Consider the following 17,350-nt stretch of genomic DNA (forward strand, 5'->3'; position numbering starts at 1 on the left):
TAAGCCCCTTCTATTCTTAGCAGAGGGATCAGAACCACCCACTTGTTGGGGATGCACAACCCCCCTGATGCGATTTGAAAATAGAGATTTAGGAGAGAAGAGAGAATTCAATCAATCACAAACACACAAGATTTATGTGGTTCACTTCTCAATGTGAGAAACTACGTCCACGGCCACCGCAGGAGAAAATTTTACTATTTTCGTCTTTTTTACATCATGCCATAATCAACCCTTTTATAGACATAAGAGTTTAACAAACAGAAAAGGAAACAGGTCAAAAAACCGCTACTGGGCCAAAACCCGACTCGCGGTCGACCGCGACCCAGTCAAAATGCATTCTTCGTCGTTTTTCTTGAGCTTCGTCGTCGTCAATCCTGTTCCTCATGTTCTGCCTTGTTCCTCTTCATTCTGAAGTATAGGGTAGGTCTGATAGTTAGGCTTCACCTATCCTAACACCACTCACATGTCGGGTATTCTGACAGAAACCGAACTCATGGCATTACATTGCGGCGGTCGACCGCCGCGCCATGCGCGGTCGCCCGCGACCCAGTCAAAATGCATTCTTCGTCGTTTTTCTTGAGCTTCGTCGTCGTCAATCCTGTTCCTCATGTTCTGCCTTGTTCCTCTTCATTCTGAAGTATAGGGTAGGTCTGATAGTTAGGCTTCACATATCCTAACACCACTCACATGTCGGGTATTCTGACAGAAACCGAACTCATGGCATTACATTGCTCTTCAGTCAACCCCACATCAAATAAATAAATGGTCGGTCTCCATTGACAATTCGCTAGTATAAACATCATAGTAGTACTCGCAGACCAATTTGGGGGTGATTCGGGTGCTCATCCGCTGCTAACTTTACCAACTGCACAGTCGTTTCAGACGAACCATTGAGCTTAATTTCCTTGAGACGGCCGGGTCAAGTTTTTAATGCCTGAAATTCTAAAGTTTGCTGATCGTTCGTCTTCGACAGAAAGCCATTCAAGACTGGGCATTGCCTCCTCTTCGAAATTCAGAGACCACAATCTTAATTTTCTCAGAACGAGCACCTTTAAACTCGGGAATCCTTGAGAAGCAAAGGACAGAACGTCGTCCTGGCTAGCTAAGTGGCGAAGGTTAAGCTGGAGCAGGTTCGGCAATGTTCCAAGTGCTTTTAAAGAATCATTGTCTAGATTGCTGCGTTCGAGAGATAGCTTCTGCAAGTTACTGAGTAAACCTATCCAGTTTGGCATTTTTCCAAGCTCGCCATGGAGCCCGAGGCTTTCAAGTAGGAGAGGTGGCGAAGAAAGAGAATCGAGAAGAAACAGAAAGCACGAAGAATTAGCCGTTTGTGGATGTAGGCCGGTGCTATCCAGTTTCAATGCTAGCTTCTTCAGTTTCGCCAGCTTATCTAGCTCCTTCATTACCCCTCTTCGACCTACATCCACAATTGTCAGTTCTTGAAGGCTTCTCAGGTTCCCAGTCCCTTCTGGTACTTTTATACCACCACCACGAAGAAAGCGAAGATGTAGAAGCTTAGTGATCCCTCTCGGTATTTTCCATACATCTGTGCCTACAATATCCAATGTTTCCAGACATCGAAGATTCCCCAAGGACTTTGGGAGCTCACGCAACTCGGTATTCCTTAGGCTCAAGTACTTCAAATGGAGCAATTCCACAGTAATCACCTTGCTGAGCACATAAGCCAAATTGGAAGCTCTGCACCCCTCCAAATCCAACACCCTCAACCGTCTCATTGAGCTAGAAATGAAGACGTCATGCCTACCTACAAACAGGGTGTACGATCTGACACAGGTTAGGCTCGACTTTATCCATTGATATTGCTTCCCGTGGATTGAGAGACGCCGAATAGCATCACATGGCATACATCTATCATCTGTTTCAATTACTGTTAAAAAATTATCCTCCATCGATTTGGATACAATCAGTTCGAGCATAACATCATGCACCCTGAAATCTCTTATCTTTCCATCAGCGCTGAATGTTGATGGAAGAATCATGTACCGATTGGCGAGTTCATTGAAGTAAGACTCTGAAACCTCCTCGTCAGTCATGTCATGTCGGTCACTAATGAGCCCTTCTGCTATCCATAGCCCTTGGACACGTTTACGCTTGATCAGACAGTCTTCAGGAAATTTACCCAGATACAAGAAGCAACGTTTGACATTATAAGGCAGATCATTGTAGCTTAGAGTCAGTATTTTTTTCATACCCTCTAGATCTGGATTGGTTTGAAGCTCTGAACCGAGACGTTCTATCATGTTCCTTCATTCCCGTTGGTCCTTCTTTGGCTTGCTTGATAAAACACCAGCTATGGCTACGATGGCTAGTGGCAAACCATCACATTTCTTAAGGATATCTCGAGACAAGCTCCCAAGCTCGTCCGGACAAGCGCGGCCAGGAAATACCCTTCTACAGAACAAGTCAAAGGACTTTTCATCGGATAGCTTTTCGGGCTGATAGATGTGCCCGGGAATAATAGCGCGACATGATTCGGCAACCTTGTTGATTCTTGTTGTTATCATGACCCTACTTCCTAGTTCATTCTTAGGAAGTGAAAGTTCTAAGCTATTCCATGCACCCGGTGTCCACAAATCGTCAAAAACAATCACGTACCTCTTATCCTCGAGATGCTTTCTGAGTTTCTCAATGAGTTTCGCCATGTTCATCTTGCGCAGACCAACAAGAGGAGTAGGCAAGATTTGACATATCATGTCTTTAAGAAGCTCATCGATGGAGTGCTGTTGTGAAACGGTGATCCAAGCTCGGCATTGGAAGAACCCTCCGGTAACATTCGGGCTCTCATAGGCTTTCCTCACGATAGTGGTCTTGCCTAATCCACCACCACCAACAACGGCGACTAAGCTCAGTCGACGGTCATCCTCATTCAATAGCCACCCAAGGAGTTTCTTCTTAGGTTCCTCAATGCCCACAAGTTGTGATTCCTCGACAAAGAGCGCAGCCATTCGAGGATCATGTTCTGCAACCTTGTATTCGGAACTCGACCCTTTATTAAGCTCGGTAATTTGATAGCGTAACCTCCTCTTGCTTACCTCTTCAACTTCAGATTTCAAACTTTTTATCTGCGCCGCAAGTTGACGATGATCCCCAAGCCGCCCAAACCAGCGTTTTGGACGAAACAAGTTAGAAACAAAACCGTGTTCTTCAGAATGTAAGAGGTAAAGGGAGACTTCATCGATACAGTCCTCGATATCATAGGCCACCTCCCTTACTTGCATCACCCATGCTCGAGCTGCCTCGTTGACATCCTGGATCCCTTCGGCTCTCCTGAGGAACGCGTTCATGATCTGTAGCTCACTTTTTATGAACTTGATCTCACCACGAAGCCCTAACAGAAGGGATACCTCTCCAGATATGGTATTGTATAGCTTCTCGACAAGCTTGTCCAGCAGTTTCTGCACGGCCCGTGTGGCCAAACACACAGCAATCTCAGCCATCTCTCTTCTTTTTCTCACTCGGCACAAGCTACAAGCTTTGAAGATGGATTTGAGCTCAACTAGATGAAGAGACGGTGTCTTAAATTTAAAAAAAAAAAAATTCAAAATGATAGACTAACTTGAGAAAGACTTACCAATGAGAAAAGAAATGAGCCACTGTTGCGTATAGACTTCATAAGTCAACATAAACTTCCGAATGATATAACTAGCAATGAGAAAAGAAAAGAGTCACTGTTGTGTATAGACTTCATAAGTCAACATAAACTTCCAAATGATGAATAAAAGATATAACTACAAAAGAGTTTTTTGAACTTAAGTACCCCAACGCTTCTTACCTCATTTTAACTTTGGTACCCCGTAGTTTTTCTTCGCCCAAAACATAGCTTCAAGTGAATTTAACTTTGGTACCTTCTTTTGCCCAACAAACACTCAAACAATCAACAAAATTTAACTATAATAGCCAAAACATAAACTTTTTTGTTAATATTTTTCGTTAAAGTTTAGATTAATTTTGTTAAAGTTTAGAGTATCAACGTTAGATTTTGTTCAACTTTGAAGTATTTTTCTCCATACGAAAAAACTTCGCGGTATCAAAGTTATAAACGAGGTAAATGTTGAGGTACTTTGAGCAAAGAAAAAATCTCCGGCTTCCAAGTTGAAAGTGAATAAACTTTGGGATGTTTAGGTGCAAATAACCCAATTACAGAAGACTTACAAAACTATTCTGCAAGATCATTCCACGATCCTTCTTGTATTTCTGATTTCTCGGCGGTAATGTAACAGAAAGGACATGGGTGGGCATTAAAAGAAGACTAAACAGTAGAAAGACTTTTCTCTTTCACAATATAAACAAACTATAATGGTTATTGAACAGTTTTCTTTTATAGTACTCTCATAATCAGTGAATGGTAAGAGATAACAAGATCTTCACTTTATCTTGAAGTCATTGATAAAATAAGAGATCTATACAATCAACAGCAAAATAATATCAAAATTACCGTGCAATTAATAGTAAACATCACAAACAGCCCCCTTATATTATCTCAGTGTTGAATTTTAATTATGTTTGAATAAAAAGTTTGGAAGACTCATCCTCCCAATGCCAATGAAACTTCTAAAAAACTTTAGGACCCCTCACATTAACTTTACTTCATTGTCACACCCAAAATATCTTCATATTTCTGTGTACTCCTCTTATTTACTATAGGATTTCTTGCAGATATACCCTCCAAAACATGCTTTGGTTTTAATGGTATCACAAACTGAAATAAATGTCGACATTTCTCCCTTCTGTATTATCTGAAAAACTTGCCAGAGTAGCAAATTGCATTGCCAACAGTATTTTAGTTGAGCTTTTATACTTCTACTATTTGTGTGACACAGGAACTTATGTGAATTTGGTAAGAAATTTTATGGTGATAAAATTTCTAAAGCCACATTTTTTTATTGTTCTCATAATTTGGGGCATCAGATGTACATATTAATTAATCAAGGAATGATACAATGATATATGTAATCTATACTTACAAAAATGTCCAGCTAACCAATGGAGAGAACTCCAGTCAGGAAATTTCTCCTATTATAAAGCTAACGCTTGGGAGTATGAAATCGAGATTATAATTTGCTCAACATATTCATGTCCTCATACTCGACAGAGGTTCACTCCATTTATGTCCAATGTTGTAGGATCCTTCAATAAAATGAGTGCATAATTTTCCAAAAACTAAGGGCATTTTTTTGGGTTCAAGATTGCGGCAAAGCTGCAGAACACATTTTTGTAATGCCTATTGTCATCTTTATGAAAATTGCCTGGATCAGATTCAAGCTAGAAGAGAAACAGGTTGAAACTAAGACAGACTAAATAATTTTGTTTTAAACATGAACATAAATGTTCACAAAGCAGAAAAATGCAAGGAGACTCATTTAACATAGAGGGGGGGAAAGGTACAGTCATCACTCCTACTACAATAATCACTCATAATCAGTTAATCTAATCAGACTCAACCCTGACCGAGATATCTAATCACGCAGCTCGCTAGTGGACAAGATATCAACTATTTCACCTCTTCCATATAATCTGGAGCACTTGTTAAGGACCATCAATTAATTTCAGTCGGTTGTCATAATATGCTAGCTAGAGTAGCAGAGTGCATTGACAAATGGTATTTGACCAGAAATTTTATATTCTTCAACTATTTGAGTGAACCAGGAAATTATGTTCATTGATCAGAATTTTAAACGTTAATAGAATTTCAATTTTCAACAGTCACTTATTTGATTATTTTCATAATTCAGGGCACCAGACATACATAAATCAATGAAGTCGATATAAGTACATACATTTAATCTGTAGTCATAGAGATGACAAGCTAACCAATGGAGATGACTCAAGTCCAGGCATCACTCCTACTACAGTGCTAACTCTTAGGAGTCTGAAATTGGGATCATAATCCATTCAGCTAACTCACGTCTTCATAGTCTACAGAGGCTCCCACCATCTATATCCAGCATTGTAGGATCCTTCAATAAAATGAGTGCATATTTTCGTAAGTTAAGTACATATCTTTTGTTTAGAAAATTGCAGCAAACGTTACAACACATTTGGAAGTCATATATTCACGTGTGTTGGAAGTCATATATTCATCTTTATGTAAGATATTCTAAGCCAAATGACTGTAAACCTATGTCTGGAAGATGATCTAGAATAATAACTAATCCTGTTTCACACTTCAACATAAATGTTTGGCAAAGCAGAATGCACAAAGAAGATTTGTACGATAATGTACAAAGGAGATCTCATTCTATCGTTCTTCATCTCAACAGTTATCTCTACGCACAGTCTTCGGATGATTGATCATTTGCACCAAGAAGTCAGTGCTATACTCAAAACAATGCTGTTAAGCATCTGGTGGCAGACCATAAAATGAAGGGGTAAGGGGAAAAAAGCCAAACAGCACCCTCCAAATAAAATCTATGGAAATTATACAGATCTAAATAAAAGCATGCAAAAAAAAAATGACAAAGGGAGAAAGCAGCAACAGCAAAAAGTATTTCCAGCAGTTCAAGGTCTCACGAATATCTCAGTTACGAGATCGAATGATATGTGATTTTTGTGAAAGAATTCAGAAAGATGGTAACTAATTATAGAAACAACCAATAGTTTATGTAATTCAATGATCACGCATACATTGCAGATCCAAATCAAATTTCTCACCGGTGGGAGAGCTCATAGACCAACGCGAATATTTCCTACCCAGAACTATCACCTGTTGGCAAAATTATGATACTACAGTCAATTCACTATAATCTCAGCAAACGAAAAGCACGGTGCTCCAAAAAAATAAGTTCCATGAAAAAATGTAAAATTATTCATAATATTAGGATTCTAGATTAAAGGGCCGCTAAGTTTGGTTCAATTTCTATAAATTATAGGAAATGTTTTCCACCCAAAATATGATTTCTTTGTATTTCTTAAAAAAATTATAGGAAAAATTTTGAGAAGTCAAAAGTAACAATTTTCTTATTTTTTATACTTTGCTTGGTTGGTTCAAAACAAGAAAATGGCTCATAACTTTATAGAAAATGGGTATGGGACGGGTTTTGTTGATTAAATAAGGAAGGTGTCAGATTTCCTGTTGATTTCCTCTCATTTTGAGAGGAAATTGCTTCAGATTTCCTGTTGATTTCCTCTCATTTTGAGAGGAAATTGCTTTTTGTAAAATTTGGTAGTTTTTGAGATTTTATAGAAAATATTTCTATAAATTTTTTGTTGAGCCAAACACAATTTACAGAAATCTATAGAAAACTTTTAATTACAAAATTATCATTGTCAGATATTTTGAGAAAAGATTTCTAAAAAAATGTGCAACCAAACAGCCCCTTATTGTCCTTTCTCTGCATTGTCGGCTATCTAACCCCTAAAATTTTGGGGAAATTGGTAAATAAAAAAAAGGAATTTTATTAAATTCGAGATTGAATTCTTTGTTGTCCCTGTAAAATTGCCAATGCTCTTTAAAATTCTACTTCGAAAAAACTGATTGACATCATTGGCATTGTGTTTGCATCAGCTTGTACCTGAAACAATCATGAATCTAGGGTTTCAGTCAACCATAAAACTTGAAGAAATATTAAAAAGCATGTAGAACTTAAATCAAGAAAAACTAAAAAGGAAAGAGGAGAGAATCGACTAACCGTACTCCCTGGAGAGCGGCGACCGAAGCTCCGAAGGCAGCAATTTGGTTTCTTTTCTTTTCTTTGGCTTTTTTAGAGGAATTTTTCAAAACAGCCCTAAAAAGTTTTTTATTTTTCAAAATCGATCCGTTTTTTATTTATTTATCAAAATCGATCCATTTTTTGCCACGTGGGCTTAATGATGTTCCTAAACAGTCGGGGTTACCAACCCCAACTGTTTAGGACATAAAAATTTTGGGTTTAAGGGTTCTAATTGGGGTTTAACAATCTCCTAAACAGTCGGGGTTGCCAACCCCGATTGTTTAGGAACTTCATTAAGCCCACGTGGCAAAAAGTGGGTCGATTTTGATAAATAAATAAAAATCGGGTCGATTTTGAAAAATAAAAATCCTTTTGGGGCTTATTTGAAAATTTGTTCGCTTTTTTATGCATAAAACTCTAGGACAAAATTTCAAACCCAACCTGTTTGCAAAAAAATTCTCAAAAAAAGACCTGTTTCAAACTTAATTTTAAAAACCGACTTAGTTGGACAGAAACTGGGTCGGTTTTTAAAAAAAAAAATTCCTAAACTTCACCGGAGTTAAACTTCCGTGAAGTTTTGTTATATAAAAAACTTTACGGGATTTCAACTCCCGTGAAGTTTGGGAACTTTTTTTTCAAAAACAGACCCAGTTTCAGCCAACTAGGTCTGTTTTTGAAATTAAGTTCGAAATGCGTCTGTTTTTAGGAATAAAATTCAAAATAGATTGGTTATAAAAATTTGTCCTAAAACTCTATTAACTGCAATTTCATAAAGTGATCCCTTCTTTCGGAAATTGCAGAAGTATTTTTTTCCCTTTCGAAATGTAGGTCTAATTGCACTTAAATACCCTACTATGTATTTATTTATCCTCATTTCTTTTTGGCAGCACTTATATATGGTAAAATTTATAAAGTTTATTCTTAATACTCTCAACTATGTAAATGACAGTATTTTTTTCTTTAAATTTCTCATGCAATACCCACATGCTAAATTTTAGCATATTTTAATTATTAATATTTGTTAAGTTTACTGTTAAATCAATCAAAACTCTATTTTTAAAATAGAATTTTTATGGATTTAAAATAGATTTACGGTAGTTTTAAAAGTAGATTTAACAAAAATAAGATTTACTTTTATGACATGTTTGGATTTCAATGGGGATAAGGGAAGTTAAGTTAAAATAGGGGAGAAAAGAAAAAGGGATGTTAAGGGAGTCCAAAAATAGGGGGGAGAAGAGAAGGTATGTTAAGGGAGTTCAACTCCCCTCCATTAACCTCAATTTGAGGGGGAACAATTTTTGTTTTGTTGAGGGTGAACTTGAGGGAACCTTTACCAAAAAAAGGAGGAAAAAAGGAACTATTCAAAAAAGGTGAATGTTTCCCCTCCCTTATTTACCTCAATCCAGACAGAGTCTCAGGTAGGGTGAGATAGACACCCAAAGTTTAGAGAGTTTGCATGGAACAAAGTTTAGGGGATGTTTTTGAAACCCTCCAAAGTTTGAGGAGTTCTGTGAACTTTATCATAAAAACAGACTCACTTAAAAAAAATTTAAGATCAAGGAATGTTAAAGGGAGTTCAACTCCCCTCCATTATAGCTCACTTTGAGGGGAAACAATTTTTTGTTGTTGAAGATGAACTAACGTGAACCTGATGGAACCTTCACCAAAAGAAAAAAAAAACTATTCAAACAGCGTAAACGTCTCCCCTCCCTTATTTACCTCAATCCAAACATAGCCTCAGGTTGGGTCAGACAGATACCCAAAGTTTAGGGAATTTGCATGGCAAAAAGTTTAGGAGACGTTTCTGAAACCCTCCAAAGTTTGAGGAGTTTTGTAAACTTTATAATAAAAACAGGCTCAGTAAAAAAAAAAATCGAGTTCCACAAGGAGAACCTCGGTTCGCACGCAGCAGATCAAAACCCTAATCTTCGCTTATCAAATCCCTACTTCGCATATTAGTTTATACTATGTCCCAGATGCTTATTTTCAACTCTAGTACACACATATTTAATTTATTGGTTGATGCTTATTTTAGGTCAAGTTTAAGATTGACAACCCATCAGAATTACAAGTTGGAGATTAATAAGAAGAAAGCATTATCGCTAAAAGCACATAAAATTTCTTGAGGTTGTCAGAAATCAAAAAGAGCAGCAAGAAAATCTTACGTTCCAAGCTGTACAGTTTACTATGTCAAAAATTTTACTGATTTTAAGTTAAAACATGACAAATATGTTGGTTGAGGATTAATTCAATATTGACTTGATAAAGGGGTTTCTTTGGTTTGTTTGGAGTAACTTTATTGTGTGGTTTAATTGGGTAAAATTTTGTGTAGACATGAAGAAAATTGATTGTGTGTTAGTAATTGTTTGGCAATTTGTCCAATTATTGATATTGACTTGGATAACTTGAGGATTACTAGGTAGTTTGGGTAACTTGAGGATTTTGTTGTTAGCGGAATGCATTTTTTTTAATTTGTAGTATTATAGATCTTTTTGTTACTAATGTGGGAGAATTTTATGAGATTTAGATGTTTGATAATAATAGTAATAATCTTATTAGTTGATTATGAGTAATATTCATGTTTGGTAATGATAGTAATAAGCTTATGGGTTGCATGTTAGTAATATTAAGTGATTAATGATTAGTTTTATTAATAATATTAACTATTAGTAATATTAAGTGATATTAGCTTTATTAATGAATCTGCTTACACGTTTAAGAAAGTAAAGTTATAAAACAATATGTGCTTTGCACGGGCATGAAAACCAGTTTACCTCAATCCAAACAAAGCCTCCAAAGTTTAGGGAATTTGCATGGCAAAAAGTTTAGGGGACGTTTCTGAAACCCTCCAAAGTTTGAGGAGTTTTGTAAACTTTATAATAAAAACAGGCTCAGTACAAACAAAGTTTCGAGTTCCACAAGGAGAACCTCAGTTCGCACGCAGCGGATCAAAACCCTAATCTTCGCTTATCAAATCCCTACTTCGCCATGGACGAGGCTCAAGAGATCCTTCTGTACTCTCTTCAGAGCACAGGAATCTCTCTCCCATCGAATATCTCTTCAATTAAAGACCTGACCCCTGATTCTCTCGTCTCCATCTGCGCTCAACTTTTGACTCTTATCGACGGTTCATCTTCCTCTTTTCCAACCTCTCTTCCTTCATCAATGGCGGACAAGTTCAAGATTTGCGAGGGTTTGGCTTCTGCAGTCAAAGGTTTAGGATATAGAGAACCCCTCAGCTTCCATCAGGTACCCATCTTTTCTTTTTTACATTGTTATGATCAAAGTTTGTGATTTTTTTTGGATTTATGGAAATTAAGAAGCCACTGGTGTCAAAAATTCATAAACATGCACAGTATTTTTCATTTTTTTGCTTAAATATCTCACCTTTATTTACTGGAAGTCACAAGATGTCCTTGTATTTAGAAAACTGCTGTTTAGGTTCCCTCATTCCCACAATTCTGCTGCATAAATGCCGACTACTGTTTCTAACTCCCCGAAAACGTCGGGTTGAATTTAGAAATTTGCTAGCAAGCACATAATTTGATGAACAGGGATACCACCTATTTCTACTTAAGTTGATTTAACTCTTCTCCTTGTTTTGGCATGTTCTCTAATTTCTTCTGCACTTAGCCAGTTTTAGCACTCAGTTAAAAACCGAATAATTGACTGTTTGGCATGTGTTTCTCTAATGATTGAGAACTATATGCTATGTTATGTTGGTTCCTTCATCTATCTGCACATCAATAGAAGAATTTTATTGATTGTTGATCATATCTGTTGTGCTTTGAGATGTTGGTTTTGAAGCTTTATTTACACTCTGTCTTAATTCACACAAAAAGTTGAGATCATTGAAATAAATTGATTATTATAATAGCTCGTGCTGTTTATGTCTTTGTCCTTGAAACTCACTTGTTCATTAGGTGAAGTGAATCTTTCAAATAGATGACTTCCAATTTGGTATGTGTTCTGATTTTACATTACTTTTATCGTAACTATCCTGTAGTCCCTATCCCTCTGAATCTGGTTACCATTTTCATAATTGTTCCATTAACTTTCTTAGAAGCAGAATATGTATGTTGATTCTGGCAGTTCCTGTATCCATCAGACGAGGACTCAAGTAAGTTGGTGAGATTCCTGGTTGGGAAGCTCTCTGAATCATCTGAAGATAGAAAAGGCACTGATAATATTGCAAGAGAACCGAATTTGGTTCTTAAAAAAGATACGGGAGATAGTGATAAAGATGCAGCAAATCAACCAAATGAAAGGGCTGATGGAGAACATGTCTGCCAGATAGAAAATATGTTTGCCGTTGAACCTGAAGATAAGTTGGCTTTGCTGAAAGTACGACTATCCAAGGTAATCATATTGAAATAATGTTAAGTAATATATTCAATTGAAATGCTCTCTTTACCAACTGATTATGTTCAGTACATTATGTTTGGTGTCACAAAATCTTTCTGTTTTCTGGATGTTTTGAGTGTATGAGTTTAATGACTATTAGCACTGAATCTTGATCGTTTTTGCAGACTCCTATGGTGTTTGTTACCATCTTATCTTGATTATCTTTGGCAACCATAAATATTTCTTGCAATATTTCTTAGTGACTTTTAAATTGCCCAAAATGACTGATGAGTGTGTTATGCACTTCTTGACCAATGGTGTTTCAGTGTCTCGTTTGTTTTTCGCTTGTATCGCCTCTGATCTTGAATTTACATGTTTTTTACATGTTTTTGATATGCTTTTAGTTTGCATATTGTATAGCCATTTTGAACATGCCCATGGTAATTTTCTGTGGGGGTTTCGGTGCTCCTAATGTCAAATTCTGCATAGGTGAAATGTTTTCCGATCAACAGATTTTTTATGATTGGATGTCTGTTACCTCATTGTATGCAGTTAAGAGATGGAGTGAAGAACTTACAAAGTCAAGAAAAGCTGTTGATAGAGGCAAAACGTGTGAAGGCCTTGGAAGTTCAGAAACTAGAACATGATTATGAGATATTGAAAGTAGCTGTTGACATGGCATTTGACGATCAACATGATGCTGGATATTTTATAAGACAGCTCAACGAGCAAGTGGAATCAAGGAGAAGTAATATTAAGGAACTGGAATCACAATGGTAGGATATATGATATGGGAGCCCTAGTAATCAGTATATCTGAAGCTTTATGTTAAAGTTACTATATGTTCCAGGAATTGTCTTAAACAAACGATGGAAGAAAGAAAGATGACTCATGGGCTGTCAGCTCATATCCTAGAACCTGGGGTGGGAGAAAAACCAGATCAGTTGAAAGAAATTGAGCAAGAAACTGAAGCAACAATATCTGAAATAAACAGGCGGTAAAAATTCATTAACATGACTGCTATCTTGGGATTTACTATAATTACCATGCTGCTATCTTGGGATTAATTCATGAGTATGCACAATTGTAATTACTTCCTTGGAATAATTCATGAATATGTTTCTGCATTGTTAATTAATTATGTTGTTTATTTCAGAGAATTGGAATGTTCCACACTTCTTGCTGAGCTTCAGAAGCAGCCTAAACTTCCCCCAAGAAAATCTTACATTCAACGCATAACTGAGATTACAAAGAACAGCTGGAAACAAGACGCTGATATTGCTAGAATCCTGAAAGAAACTCGTGAGCTTAAGTTGGAGAGTAATTCTGTACGAGAGCGTCTTGATAGAACTTATATGGTGGTTGATGAAACTGTATTCAGGTATTAATTCCTAAGGTTTCAGCTTGATTTTTTCCCCATTACAAAAAGTAGATATTATTTCCATATTCCTTGACTATATTGATGCATGTGACCATTCATGTAGATTCTACAATATTAAAGGAAGGGCAAATTTGGTCCCTTGTTTAATTCTGAAATTGGACTACGAGGCAATTTAACCAAATGATTTATTGAACATACCGTCCGTTATGTTTATATTTGGTGTAGCCGCCGATGTCCTTTTCAAAGGCCAAAATGTCCTGGGCTGCACCAAATTTTCAGAAAAGAGGGGCCTATACCAAATTTATGTCGTTTATTATATAATTTACTCAAGGGAGAAATAAAATTCTAGCCCCTAAGGGTGCGACCAATAGGGATTTTTCTGATCTATGACTTTAGCAGTTATGGAAGCTGGCATGGACACTAAAATTTGCAACCAGGCAGTATGAACATGAGTTTTCATGTGTGTGTGTGTGTGTGTGTGTGTGTGTGTGTGTTGTGTGTGTGCGCGCGGGGGCGCGTGTGCGTGTGCGTGTCTGCACAGTGTGTGTGCTTGTCCGCACAGTGCGTGTGCGTGTTCGTGTGTGTGTGTGCGCGCGCGTGTGTGTATGTATGTGTGTACGTATGTATGTATGACCTTTTTGGATACAATACTAATATCTGGATTTTAATAAAAAATATTGTAAACATGGGTTTTGTTTAACCTTTTAACTTAAGTATTTCTTTTTCCACCCTAACCCAAAACCCAACTCAAAACCCATAAAACCAAGCAAAAACACCCAGGTTCCCACCCCGCAATTCACAAATTGTGAGAACCTCTCTTCACGAGCTCACCAAACCCACGAACTCCAACAGAGCGGCTGACACCCTAACTAAACTTTTACGCATTTCATCAAAGACAAGATTGACAGTCTGACACCCTAACTAACTTCTACGCATTTTGTCAAAGACAAGATTGACAATCCAATCAATGATAACAATGCGATCTCCACTAATTTCTTTCGCCAAATCGTTAAAAACCCATCGACTGTGGGTCAAAGAGATATAATCACCTCCTCCGCCAACAATGGACAATAGCAAGATTGTGTGCTTTCAGGTAATATTTCTCTCTTTCAGCAAGTGTGAAATGATAGTAATTAATAGATAACCTAATTTGTTAAAAACTAGCTGGTTTTTTATTAAAATGAATATTGGTTTGGTGCATCCACTGTGATTTTTTATTGTGTTTTTACAGTTGGTTAAATAAAAATCATGTTTGATCCTTCCCTATAACAAGATTCAAATGAAATATTAGTTGAGGAACCTTCTAGCAAGATTAATGAAATATCTTGAATAAAAAGTTAAATGTCTGAAATATGGTTGAATTTTGATAGAATTAATAAAACTTGAAATAAAAAGTTGGTGGAGAAGAGTCTGTAACAAAAAACAATGAGAAGTGAAAGGTAAACATTGATTATTTGAATGTGACAGACGTAGTTGCAATGGTACTGCACATGTTAGAAATCACAGTTTAAAATGCCCAAAAGGGAAGAAATCTGATATTTGGGAATAGTTGATTCAAGCAATTATTAGAAAAGAAGAGGGAACTTAACTTAGTAATTCACAATTTGATAATGAGAGAATCCAAATTTTGCTGGCGATATAGATAATAGTCTATGTATATCCATTAACATAGTCATACGATTGCATGTCAGATAAATCTGATCAGTTTGCACCCTACTAGTTAATAAAATATATTAGTTAAAATCTTGAGAGGGGCATGAAGAGAGGGGGGAAGATCCATGGAGAGGCAGGAGATGGAAAGCAAGAACCATGTTTCTTGCTGGATTTGTTCTCAATCATACAATAAATGTCAAAACATTATTTAGGCCCCTCATTTTTTGAAATTTAGTATATTTTCTTTGGACATTTTGGTCTTTAGAAAAGCGTAGTGGCTGGACTAAATAAAAAAATATCTGTTAAGTCTTTACTAATTATGAGTTCAAAGGAGAGTTTTAAAGATTATGAGCCAGCTCTGTGATTTGAGTGTTAATCTCTGGCTAAAATAGAAGAGTTAACCAAAACCTGATCCAACCAAGGTCTTGTTTCTTGTTTGATTCTGTGCTACAGTCATGCCCAATATTATTGAAAAAACTGTTGTCCTTAGTCATCCAGTTCACTTGACTCTTCAAACTACTGAACAGCAGATTAATAAGATACTCATCAAGATTCCTTTGCATAATAGAGCTCCCATAATCTGAAATTTCTTTAGTGGCAAAACATAATTTTTTTTGGCAGAGTGCAATTTACTCATAATGAGAACTGATATTTTAAAAAACGAGGGAAATTTGCTCTTTTCTTCTATCCTGAAAACATTGAAATCTTGAAATTGTTTGACGAGTGCAATTTACTCATTTATTTTTCAGGGAAGCTAAGAAGGACGCAATGGGGCGACAGGTATATAGGCTTCTAACCAGCATCCATGATAGCTTTGAACAGATATCAGAGAAGATTCTGGCCACGGACAGAGCTCGAAGAGAAGCTGCAGAACTAGAGGCAAAGCTTGCAGCCCTCTCTTCTCGTAGCTTTGGCATTGATAAACTACAGTCAGATCTTGATTCCATCAGGAAGGAGAATGAGTTACTTGAGCAGCAGCTTCATCAAGTTTGACAGTTTTAACTGGTTCAGAGTTCGGCTAGTATGATGAATGCAGCTTGATTTGATATTTCTGTAAATTGTTGTCCAGATTGGTCAATCCGTGCTTTAATCTGTTAAAAGCAAACTGGAAGCTGATGTTTTCAATCGGTTCAAAACATTTGTAACGGTAAGGAGTATACTGTACATATCCATTTGTGAAGTTCCTAGCTAGAAAGAAGACAGAAAGTTTTCTGTAACACAAGCAGGGAGTGCTTATTTAAATATGTCAATTACTATAGTTTTCGCTTTGGGTCTGAATCAAAGAGTTGGATTAGAGAGTATTCTGATTATATCCAGATAGAGTTGTATACTTGTATGTACTTGCATCGTTTCAAGAAAAATCGAGTTGTGATCGTGTATGCAAGCTTGTGACAGTTCAGAATGCAAGTGCTTAAGCATTCAGTAATCTAGCTGATGCTGGATTAAGAGCACTTACAAAGAAGTTATAGGACAAATTTCCCAGAGAACAGGTAAGGTCTCTCGGGAAAAGGTTTTCCAACTATTTTATTTTTTCCTTTTTAGCTGGTAAGAATTCATGAATAGACACTGTTTTTTTTTGTCCTACAATGAGATTATTCTTTGTCACAGGATGCAAGATTGTGAATTGCTTTGCTTGGTAAGGAGAATATTTGGGTCATTCACCACCTCTATTTCAGCTCCAAGAACTCTTAGCTCCTTCAGCCACTCTCTCCTAGTTGCTCTTCTTTTCGATTTTAGTTGTTCGCAAGGTATTTCCAAGTTTGAAAATTTGTTCTTGCCAAAGTTCTCAACCCGAAAAATTTTCGATTTGAGTTACATTTGGAAATAATTTTTTCCCCCATTGTGGAACTTTCACATTACCTTTTGTCATAGGTATGCTTATTAATTTAGAAGTCAATATTTGAGTGGTATATTATGAGAATAATACTTTTCCACTCAACTTCACTATTTTTGTAGTTGAGAGGAGCAACATGAACTTGGAGAGGACGAGGATGGTGATTCCGGGATCGTCATAAAGGCTTCAAAGTCATGTAGATGAGCGTATTTTTATGTGATCATACATTTTCAAGCAGCAAAATCCGTTGTAGTCTAGTTGGTCAGGATACTCGGCTCTCACCCGAGAGACCCGGGTTCAAGTCCCGGCAACGGAACTTTTTGCCACTTTTGCTAGTGTTTAGTAATACTTTTTATGTATTATTATTATTCTCAATTAATCAGCCAACTAAACTCAGCGTTGATCAAAAGAGGCGATTGAGCCGCCCCCACCCAAAAAAAAAAAAAAAAAAATCTTTAAATCCAGTCG

The 17,350-nt window shown here is 36.8% G+C and overlaps 1 protein-coding gene, 1 non-coding gene and 1 pseudogene across 2 annotated transcripts; 2 read left to right on the plus strand and 1 right to left on the minus strand.

The window, feature by feature from the left end:
• On the minus strand, positions 574-6,860 carry LOC109848973 (annotated as a pseudogene).
• LOC109848981 (coiled-coil domain-containing protein 22 homolog) lies at positions 10,587-16,427 on the plus strand. The gene is made up of 6 exons (XM_020418738.1): positions 10,587-10,919; positions 11,763-12,029; positions 12,567-12,790; positions 12,865-13,011; positions 13,171-13,395; positions 15,798-16,427. Exons 1-6 carry the CDS (start codon positions 10,659-10,661, stop codon positions 16,039-16,041), a joined length of 1,368 nt encoding a protein of 455 aa, XP_020274327.1. The 5' UTR covers positions 10,587-10,658; the 3' UTR covers positions 16,042-16,427.
• Positions 17,126-17,198, plus strand: TRNAE-CUC. Its single transcript has one exon. It is a non-coding gene; the product is annotated as a tRNA-Glu (tRNA).

The sequence above is a fragment of the Asparagus officinalis genome, chromosome 1, assembly GCF_001876935.1.
Source record: "Asparagus officinalis chromosome 1, Aspof.V1, whole genome shotgun sequence".
NCBI lineage: Eukaryota > Viridiplantae > Streptophyta > Magnoliopsida > Asparagales > Asparagaceae > Asparagus > Asparagus officinalis.

Excerpts from the sequence above, each read along its gene's own strand:
- LOC109848981 (XM_020418738.1), top strand. The coding sequence starts at position 10,659 with ATGGACGAGGCTCAAGAGATCCTTCTGTACTCTCTTCAGAGCACAGGA. Across the intron at positions 10,920-11,762 it reads AACCCCTCAGCTTCCATCAG|TTCCTGTATCCATCAGACGA; the intron begins GTACCCATCTTT and ends TGATTCTGGCAG. Across the intron at positions 13,012-13,170 it reads ATATCTGAAATAAACAGGCG|AGAATTGGAATGTTCCACAC; the intron begins GTAAAAATTCAT and ends TGTTTATTTCAG.